We start from the raw sequence: 11,175 nt of genomic DNA on the forward strand, positions 1-11,175 counted from the left end.
TATCGAAAAGAAACAAAACTATTTTACTTTTGTTTTGTAATACCTTAACCAATTCTAATATTTAAGTAGGTAAGGTAAGTTGAGTATATTTTAGAAAAAGAATGTAATCAATAATCAAATAGTAGCTATATTTAAATTCAGAAGCTTTAATATAAATAAACAAATAAACAATTTGAATATAACTAGGTAATAATTTTTTCTTCTGCTTGAATCTTCACAAAGTACACTGGGTGGGACATAATAGATGTAAAAACTATTACCAAAGCTTCTTTAGGCCAAAACGAAGCAATTAATCTAAATACACTTTAGTAACAAAATAAACCCTTCAAAAATACAGGATGCTGCTGGAAGCAAGCATTTTGGACATTTTCTGTAGTTCTCTATCTTTAGTTTTAATCATTATTGTGAATTTTGTGTTTATTATAATGTATTTTCACATTACGTATGAATTGAAAAATTACCTTCCAATGTTAGAAATAATTAATAATGTTATTAACACTCTGTATTTTTTTAATAAAGCATTTTGTTACTAGGTGTATTAGCTTCTTAGCTGTGGTAATGTTTTACTCGGTATACATATACCTAATACGTTTGTGTCTTGAAACATTACTCATTATAATAATAATCATAAATTTCAGAATTACACTTTTTTCCAAGCTTTTCTTAAACATAATGTTACGGGTGTTTATTTAAATTTGGCATCATAGTTAATAAACTTTCAAAACGATGGTTCGTTATGGATAGCTTTGACGCCAAATTAAAAAAAAAACACCCGTTACTTTTCTAAAAATTTTAATAATAATTTGCAGTTGTTCAATTACTAGAACTGACATTTTCCACACTGGAAAAGGTCAATTTCAAGCTTCATGTTAATTCTTCAATTATTTTTAATTTAAATATACTCAAATACGATTGAATTTCAAAATCACTGGATGCAATGCAAACTGCTGTATAATAAATGTTAATATCTTTGCTTGAAAATAATTTTTCCGGCAAATTGAACTTAACAATAACAATATTAGAAAAAGTAATTAACATGAAACACTTTCATGTAGCTGCAAATCAAGTTCGTGCAGGAAGCCTATAATATTCCTGCAATACGTGTAAATTATCATCCAACAAATGCATAAAACTTTTATTTAATTTTTTAATTAGTATTCAGAGAAGATTGCCGTCAATGTCCATATGAAATTTATATCACGTGTTAAAAGCTGAGGTGTTTAATTGAGGTAAACCGAAGCAAGGTAGCAAGCAAAACCAGGTGAGATGCCGGGAGCGTCTAGCAGAGGTGCAGAGTCCGACCAACACGGATATGGTAATTGGTTGGTGATGGTAATTTTATTCGAGGCAACACAAGTTCTCCTGTAGTTTAGACTGCCGCCCTATAATATCGACACCGCGCGCTCCTTATTGCAATAATTAATAACTTCGCTACTCCGCACGTCTTCGACATGAATATTGAAAACGTTTTTCTTCAACCACCATCTCAGATTTTTTCAAAACATTATTAATACATTACGACCCATCGAAAAACACTTTCGACTGAATCCAAAACTCCAATCGTGGACTTTTTGTCACCATTATTCACGTAATAATATTGTGATATTAATAGCTTGAACTTGAAAACTCACAGAGTTTTTGTTGTTAATACGCCGGCACTTAACTGTAATAAACTGCAATTTACAAGTATATTGCCTGGATTTTTAATGGCCTCAAAGTGCCTTCCATGTTAAATTTATTCTCGATAATAAACAAAAATCGTGAGAGCTTTATTCATGATGACAAAAAATTAGTTTGAAATAAAAACCGATGTAATTGCTCTTAAGCTGGTTATTTTTTTCTTAATTTTCAACATAAATGCTCCTCTTTTAAAGCCAATTAGAAATAAGCCTTGTTTTTCATTTAAATAAACCCCTTTTTGTCTCCATTTCATTAAGTTTATTGCCTAATCAACAGGGATGTGGTCTTTTATAACCTAAATAAGCTTACAACACACTTCTTGATTCCGTAAAATAAAGGAAAAAATCAAATTAACGTTAAGGGGCATTCAGGGAACAATTTCAAGAAGGCGCTATAAAAATACAAGCAGCCGAACATTGAGCGACGCCGGTTAACGTCTCGGAACTAATACTCGTTTCAAGCAGTAATTAGATCTAGGTAAGTTGACAAATTTAAAGCTGAAAAACACACAACTACCTACGTTTCATAACAATTGAAAATACAACTTTTTCATAACTTCATTAGAAACCATGTTTCAAGATCATTATTAATTATTGGTACATGTACCAATAGTGCTTTTATCTTTGAAATCTCTGTTTATATTACAGCAAGTGTTGAAAATATAACTAGAAAATTGCTTTTTGAGTTAAAAAGAATATAACATAAAAAACATGAGATCAAAAATGAAAATAAAAAATTCTTCCTTTAAAAAAATTATTCTTGATATCCGTTTATTTTCGTAAAAAAGTTCTCAGTATAGAGATATGAAAACTTTAAATCAATTTATATTAAAATTAGTTTTTTACTTTTAAAACCAAAGCCGCTACAAAAATTTTATAACATACAAAAATTGTTTAAAAATAATGTATCTTTGGAATAAGAAAAATACGTCACTCGGATTACGTATAACAAAAATTGGGCTTAAAATGTGTCAAGTTGGTAATAAACAAGTATACTTTGCAATACAGGGTGTTTCACACAACTTTACGAGGCTTGCGCCTAATGTACGCAGCCAAATATACAAAAGTCACAAAACACTAGATACAAAAAATACACATTTAATTATTTAATTTTTGGAAACCCATATGACAGGAGTTGTCACTGTTTCATTAATAGTCATAAACAGCAGTTTTTCAGAAACAGTTATCATTTGTTTTATTAAGGGTATGAGTATGAGTATGAGTTTTATCATGAGTAAGAAGCTAGTTTATTTATCTTAATCACCAACTTACTAAAAACGTTGTAATTTTTGAAAGGGTGAACAAACTAGAGAAGATTATCCAATTTTTCAAAATTTGTAATTGAGTTCGTGTCAGAATATGTATTATTCATTGCATCTTATAAGCGCAGGCCTCGTCGAATTATGTGAAACACCCTGTATAATAAAATAAAAAAATCAAAACATGTGGACCTGGAGATTTTCAGGTTACTCTTTGTCCCCATCTTTTCGTTACACCCTGTGTATATTATTTAGAAATTTACATTCAGAAATTGATGTTTATTGTAAATTACTCAAGCTGAAATTTGACACTTATTGATAGAGAACAGGGTGTCCTAGGTATAAAACTTTCGGGTCTAATATCTCTATTATCTGCCAACGGATTTTTAAATTTAAAGTGTAGATAAGTAGATGACTTAGGAGGTGAAGAAGATTCAATTAGTATTAATAAAATTACCACAAGATAAAACAATAATTTTGACACATAGTTTCTCAATTGTTGTTGTTAAGCACTAAAAAATAGACCTCTACACGAGCCTCTACACAAAAAATTAACTGAATCACTCATCTGAATCAGCAGAAATACGTCGATTATGTTGTTAAAATTTTAACCTAATTTTTTTTTATCAAAGTTAACGCTAAGTAACAAGTAACATTTTATACAACCTGGAAAACCAGTGGTAAATTAAGTTAAAACATTTTTAAAACTTTTAGAACCATTGATGCCAATAGTGGTATGTACAGTTGCGAAATTAAAATTTCGGGCAGTGTTGTCATTTTTATAATGTAGTCATTAAAACAACCTTTACATGAATAACCCGCAGATCAAAGCGATGATTTAATTACACTTGATAAACTAATAAATTTCCTAAAACAGACAAATTGTTTAATTAACAAATTTAACAACAAATAAAAATAAGTTTAATTGTCAAATGTCAGTCGTGATGACAGTAAAGGGTAGTTTACAGTGAACTTTTTAAAGTGACAGAAAAATACTGCCCGAAATTTTAATTCCGCAACTGTACCTTCGAGCATATTTTGTTGTACTGAACTGGTTAGACCAATAAACGCAGTTCCTAAATTACGTTATTAACTTTTTGAACTTAAAAAAACAATAAACGTCAAATATCAATGACATTGTCGCCTGACAGCTAGGGGTGACTAAAATTCGGTAATATCGTTCTTTTTTATATAGCCGCCCATGTTTTTGCATTTTTTCATCCAGTTTTGACACACTTTTATTCATTTTTCTTTTAGGGACAGATTTTTGCTTATGACATTTTTTGTTGGCGATTATCAATTTGATATAAATTTTAAATAATTTAACATTTTTAAAGGGCTAGATTGTTTTAATAATACTATATTTAACTCAACCTACTAAATAATCTACATTTTAAATTTCGTTAGAATCCCTTTTCAAATAACAGATATTAGGTCCGAAAGTCTTAGGTGGGACAGCCTATACATATAAATTATTCATAAGTAATATAATATAAATTAATATAAATTGATTTTAAGTTTAAGTAATTAAATTAAGCCAAATTGAAAATTGATTTTGTTTCTGAAGTTTAACAAACACCAGAATTTAATAATGTTTTTGATTTTGGTCATTAAAAAAAACAAACAACGTCAACATAACTGTTGAATTTTCAATTTGTTTAGGTATTTTCTAAAGCACATATTTTGTTACGCCACTGGCGAGGTAAGTAATTGAAAAATTATTGTCGGTATCACATCGTCTTGGCTACTTGTAATCCGAGGGCACTAAAGCTCGAGTAAAATATCCACGAGAGAATTTGCAAATTGACTGCTCGGCAACACGAAAAGAACCAATTAAATAAAAGCTCCGAGTTTTTAGTAAAATTGAAACAATAATAACGAACCGAAGGTAATAAAAGGGCAGGATCATGCAAACATAAGCATTTAGATAATAACTATTATTGCCTAAAACTCCAGAGACTCTAAATTATATATCAATTATCCAACCATTCCCCTCATGGATACTCGCTAGACGACCCCACAAATAAAAATTACCAAAAGCAGGTGGACTCTGTATCTCAACGTATGGGGAGCTATTAAAGAACAATCAATTGATCTCACTTTTTTTTCAGGGTTGACGTCATTATTTTGTCGAAAAATGGAAATTTAGAGCATGGGAACGAAATCGTAAAATGTAAAACGATCCATAAAGTAACTTGGAACAAAATTCAAGCTTCTGTGGGAATCACAACCATGAAAATTGTCATGTTGAACCTCACATTTTAATATATAATAATTATCCGTTAACAATTACCTAAATGTGGTTCCGTCAAAAGCACAGGATATAAAACAGACAATTTGTCTTATCACTTTTGTATCTTAATTTGTCTGCGGTTAAATTACACAACTGACAAACAAATATAATTATAAAATGTCACCATTTTTAGATGTGGTGATGGTGATAGTCATCTCGGTTGTATAATTATATGCTCACTATTTGCACTGACAGCGAACTTCGAAAATGGCATTTTAATTAATGTGTTTTTCACATAAACATTTACACACAGAACTGATAAAACTAATGACGATTATTCACAGAAATGATTGCACATTATTAAGTTTATGTGTAAATGCAACTATTTATAATTTTCAAATCTTAGGAATGCATCAAAATGACACAAACAAAAATTCTATAAACAGACTGAAACAGAAACAGAAAATAAAATAATACAAAAACAAAGGCATTTAATTTACATTCTATTTAAACTCAATCTGTTTTTCTTTTTCCCCCTGTTATCATTTACAAAAGTGAGGGAAGCATCATTTAGGCCTCCTTAAGGGGCTGAAACTAATCCAACATAGGAATCTTAGCTAGAAATAAATGTACGCAATAAAATTTAGCCGCTAAAACCAGTTTAAGAAGTTTAAAACTAAACAAGTTAGTAAAATATAAAGATTGAACTACAAAAGAAAAAACACAAAATAACCCATTTTGCGTGTTTTGTTCTAACTTAAAAAATATACAAAAATATACCAGGAACATGGGAAAAATATTTAAAAAATTTTGACATTGCAACTATTTAGTAAAGGTACAAAAATTATTTTCCAACAGAAATGAATAGAGTCAAAATGCAAAATTTAAACTCTCATAACTTCGAAATTTTTATAGACATTTTTTTAAACATTTATACCAGGTGAACAGAAAATATATACCTACAGTGTGTCCCCGGATAGGTGAAACGACTCTGGTAAACGATATAAAATTTTCGATTTAAATTTTTATCTTTTTGGGATTCAGCCCTGCTTGGCTAAAAATCTATTTCTAATATAATTTTAGTTCAATAAAAATAAAAAAAAATCTATTTTCTTGTCAAGTGCCTCTTATGTAGCAAATACGACAAAAAGTTACTTTGATTTTTTATAAAATTTGGTATACGGGCCAAGATGTTGATTCTAAACACCTTTTTTAGTCAACAGAAAAATAGGTTTTTTGAAAATTTCCAAGGTGTAGGTACTTGATTTTTCAAAACTAAAATTGTGTTAGAAATTAGTACTTTAACCTAGTACGGCTGAATCCCAAAAAATGAAAATTTAAATCAAAAATTTTTTATCTTTTAGTTTCACCTATCCGGGGACACACTGTAGAACCAAACATTTTATGCTTAAACTATTTATTTATAAAAAAAAATTTACAAAGATTACAATCTAATAAGGATTACAACTAAGTATACCTATCAGTTTTAAAGAAAAAATTCTCATTAAAAAAAATCGCATAACTTAAAAACAAAATTTCATTCACAAAACACAATCACATTCTATAGCATAATTTTTGTAATTATTATTTTTATAATATGTTTTTATAATGTTACCAATCGTTGCAAAATTCCCTAGATATAATATTTTTGTCTTTTAATTTATAAAATGATATAAAGCGGCAAAATAGAAAAAATAATATAAAACACTCGATGCAGAAGGTTCTTCAAGGACTCATTTGTTCCTCAATTTCAAATTCGTGCTGAACAGATACCTTTTTCAACTGGTTTTTAATATACTATTCTGCCCTAATTTCAAAATTGTAAACAGTTTCTTTCCACCAGCTCTACTTTTTGAGATGGGCATTTTTAACAAAAAATACCTATTTTTGTCAATTTAAAATTTTAATATAAGCAACATACAAACATATTTAATCAAAAAAAAAATTCCTTTTATAAGATCGTCGAGTAGATATGAAGAGCTTAGAACGATTTTTCCGGCTGATACCAGTGATGCGAATATCACTCAAAAATAACAATTACCGTAATATTTTGAAATCCGAAGTAGTCAAAATATCTCTTTTATGCAACAGAAAAAAAATTGAATTTTATTGTGCAAAACGTAGTGTGAAAAAAATCATTGCAACGTCCGCTATTATCCTGGCCTGGCGGATAATAACAGTTTCTTTTTTTATAATTTCACCAAATATGTTACTTCCTCAGCCATTGCCTTCTTTTGCTCTGCAGTTGATGTAACTTTTAGGCTTACAATTATTCGGGGTGCTGAAATGCATTTATTCTTTTTAAATCTTTTAAAATACCACCAACAAAAATTTGGAAAACTTTCAGCAGCAGAAAAATTGGCATTGCTATATTTACATGCAAAGTCGCATTTTTATTTAATTATACCGGCTGTCTCAAAAAGGCCGGAGAGACGTGACATATACCATGTAAGGTGAGATACCAGGAAGGTGGAAAAAAGGTTAAATTTATTTTATCTGAAGTTATGAGATTTTAAATTTAGCACTTTTTGACTCAATTTCTGTTGAAAAAAATTATTTTCCCAGTTTTTTTGCTACAGGTTATTAGAAGAGAAAACAAGGTTGTATCCTAAATTGTAACTTTGTTTAATGTTATTTATGGCTTTTATTAGCAAAAGTTTTGTACTTTTACTGAATAATAATGAAAAACATATACAAGTTAAATAGACATAAAAATGTCAAATGTCAAAAATTAAATACTAATTAATATTTATTATATTATTAAATATAACAAATTATTATATAATACGATCGTGATCGTAACATAATGGTCAAAAATCTGTAAAATAAGCTCGGCATTAAAATAAATCCAAAATAAGCTTAGTAGCGCCACCTATGAGAATTTAACAAAAAAAAGGGCAAATACATATCCCTATCTTCAACAAGACTTGAAATACCTATAATTAAGTTCATCCTTGCAGAATAAGGAAATATTTTGTAAATGAAAACGAAACACAGTATTCAACAAAAAAATCTTTATTGTATAAATAAATAGCAGTTTAAAAAAATACTTTGCTTAAAGAAACAAGTGATCTTATGAGTTGTAGTTACATTAAACCTCACACAAATTGAACAACATTTATGATACAAGACTTTTTAAATTTTCATATGCTGCATTCATCACTCCCCAACTGATAAATGCTCTCGTACAGTTGGTTTGAACACCGTGATAAATATACCTAATTTTCCTACCTCTTTCATTATAAATTTGTACTAAAACCTTAAAAATATTCTCATAATTGCCACCAATTTTACTCTGCATCGCAACTTTGAGTACATTAAGTGGATAAAACACGCTAGATAAAAACACACCTATCATAGCACCACAAAAAAATTCACTAAGAGTTTCATAGAACTTTGAGTCAAATCTCGGTCTGTAGAATTGTACTTCTTCTCTGATGACAAAAAAGCCTACATTAGAGGGTCCATTTCGTAGCAAAATCGGGACTAAGCCTCGGTAGTATTCCCTGAATCCATGATTGAGCCCTACAACCTTAAATGCATGCAGTGTATTCCTGAACTCCTTGTGGTAATGTGCGTCTGCAAGCAACGTCTGTATCCTCTCAAAAGGCATCAAAATCGCCTCGGTGGTCCCCGCAATCATGCCCCCGGCAAACTTTGATAAATAACCGTTATAACCTGACAGCATAAGCGGCCGCCGCACTTCCTCATAAATCCCAAACATTAAAGACATCGAAAGAGTCTTCTGGCACAAGGGAGGCAACATGCCTCTATATAAATAAAACATTCCCTCTTCTTGCAGTTGACGAAACGCACTTAATGCATTAACGCCATGTAACATCTAAAACTGTCTCTTTAAACAACAATTTGTGAGAAAATGAAAGCAATAACCTGGCGAAAAATCACTTTGTTTATGGGATAGGTTATTGTAATGTTAATAAAAGCAGCGCTCCAACCGCATGCAAACTCCTTCCAGTTTATCTGGTAAATATCTTCCAAAACCAGGGGATCCCCAACCGCCGGATCATAATCCTCGATTTTATCAATATCCAGCATATTGACATTCGAGACAAATTTTGACATCTGTCAAAATCATAGGTTATGTAATACTACATAACACAAACTCAACCACTTACCTTTAAAAATAATTTTGGTTTATTTGACTAGTAATACGGTTATCACAAATTCATAATTTTCTTCATTTTGGCTGGTGTTAATAAATCATTTGTGCTAGTAATTCACGCATCGTAGTGGGCATGACGTCACAGACTAGTGACGTTTAGGTTAATTATTGATAGAAGTGACACTGACGTTTCTTTTGTTATCTACCTTTGTTGTTATTTGAAAAATGTTTACAGAGAGGTGTATAAAAGTAATTATAGGTGGGGACAAGGGCAATACTGACTACGTAGGCTTGTAATTATGTAAACAAAACGTCTCAAATACTCCAAATATGACCCAAATCTTAGGTGAGAATTTTAATTTGTTTTTCATCATTTGCTAAAGTTTCATTTTAGGTAACGAAAAGCAAGGACTAGTTTTCGAAATATTATCAGCACGAATATGTGATGAAGCAGAACAAAGAAAACATGTAGTGTACACTTTGCAAGTGCGTCATATATCGGGAAATGACGATTTGAGCCCTTCAGTGATAGAAAGGCGATACACTCATTTCCTGAATCTTTACAACGCCCTGAAGAAGGAACACCCGAATTTAATGACCAATGTTATTTTCCCTAAAAAAGTCATAATGGGAAACTTTGATAATGAGTTGATTTCAACCAGAAGTACCGGTTTTGAGTCTTTGTTAAATCACATTTGCACTGAATTAAAACTGCGCTCGTCTAAAGCTTTAGTCGAGTTTCTTCAAGAGGTTGAATTGGAGAAAGCACGAAATTTCCTCGAAAAACAAGACTTTTTTTCTGCTTTGCCACTACTCGAGAACAATTTCAAATTATTAAACAAATTTTATACTGATAGGTCGCCAGTCGTTCTTATAGCTTTATGTAGACTGCTAGGATGCTGTATGTCAATTCCTCAGTGTTCACAATGCCAAAAATGGGCTGATTTAGCCTTACATAGATATGAAGGAGTTAGTGATAGTGACTTATTGGAGCTGTATGTACCTTTATTGAATGCTTGCATCGAAATTTGGCGGCAGAGTGGAAGAAATAAGGATGCCCTTGAACAGCGCTTACAAAATTTGAAAAGGCAAGGAGTCAAATTTAATTCGCAGTCAACTTTATTAGATGAAGTAAAAGCAGTGGAAGAAAAGATATTTGGGTTGTAACAATTGACACACCAGTGTTGAGTACTTAACTAGCATCACGTCACTTTTTAGATACTGTTATTAATGTATTTATTTTAGAGTTTTATTTATTTGATGACTGATATTTGTAATGTTTAGCAATATTATTGTTTTCTTGTTTTATTCATGTCTGAATATACATCTTTTTTATTAATTTTCCTTTTATTCAAGTACACTAAAGCTCCTTCAGCACCCAACAATTTTTTAAGGATTTTACCCTGTTTTCAAAGGTATATTGGAAAAAGCAAATATACATTTTTAAGAGTTTTATCCTGTTCTTAAGGAACCTTTTATAAAAAGTCCAAATTTTAAGGATTCTGTCCTGTTTTTAAGAAATATAAAATTCGATTTCCGCTAGATAATTCACCTTCGGAAAAACAGTCAAAATTTGAGGATTCTACCCTCTTTTTAAAGTATATCAAAAAAGGTTTTCTTAACAAAACCAAATAATTTAGTGACGACATTGCACATCGTGTAACAAAATATCTTTTTTTTATGAACTCTTGATTACCTTGTACGAAGCACTATTTTACAGGGTTTTGTGTTTTCATGTGATTGTTTTAGATCTTTTGCATTTGTTTAATGATTTTTTTTGAAAGTTTAGTTTTAAATTTAATTTCAAACCTTTACCAAAAAAAGACAACGCTACATTTAATTTTTTAGTCAAATATATCAAAAATTTAAACTTTTTATATA

At 30.2% G+C, this 11,175-nt stretch overlaps 2 protein-coding genes across 2 annotated transcripts; one reads left to right on the forward strand and one right to left on the reverse strand.

The window, feature by feature from the left end:
• Window positions 1–8,170: 8,170 nt before the first annotated feature.
• LOC123012731 (mitochondrial nicotinamide adenine dinucleotide transporter SLC25A51) lies at window positions 8,171–9,500 on the reverse strand. Its single transcript, XM_044410835.1, has 3 exons — window positions 9,308–9,500; window positions 9,063–9,254; window positions 8,171–9,012 (listed from the first exon to the last, which is right to left on the reverse strand). The coding sequence occupies exons 2-3, from the start codon at window positions 9,252–9,254 to the stop codon at window positions 8,290–8,292; spliced, it is 915 nt and encodes a 304-aa protein (XP_044266770.1). The 5' UTR covers window positions 9,308–9,500; the 3' UTR covers window positions 8,171–8,289.
• Window positions 9,250–10,633, forward strand: LOC123012732 (sorting nexin-20). The gene is made up of 2 exons (XM_044410836.1): window positions 9,250–9,640; window positions 9,689–10,633. Exons 1-2 carry the CDS (start codon window positions 9,625–9,627, stop codon window positions 10,459–10,461), a joined length of 789 nt encoding a protein of 262 aa, XP_044266771.1. The 5' UTR covers window positions 9,250–9,624; the 3' UTR covers window positions 10,462–10,633.
• The last annotated feature ends 542 nt before the right edge of the window (window positions 10,634–11,175 follow it).

The sequence above is a fragment of the Tribolium madens genome, unplaced genomic scaffold (assembly GCF_015345945.1).
Source record: "Tribolium madens isolate multiple individuals breed KSU strain unplaced genomic scaffold, Tmad_KSU_1.1 Scaffold_96;HRSCAF=242;Tcas5.2_LG5, whole genome shotgun sequence".
Taxonomy (NCBI): Eukaryota; Metazoa; Arthropoda; class Insecta; order Coleoptera; family Tenebrionidae; genus Tribolium; species Tribolium madens.

Coding starts and splice junctions, on each gene's coding strand:
- LOC123012731 (XM_044410835.1), bottom strand. CDS start 9,254: ATGTCAAAATTTGTCTCGAATGTCAATATGCTGGATATTGATAAAATC. Junction 9,013..9,062: donor ACAAAGTGATTTTTCGCCAG/GTTATTGCTTTC, acceptor AGACAGTTTTAG/ATGTTACATGGCGTTAATGC.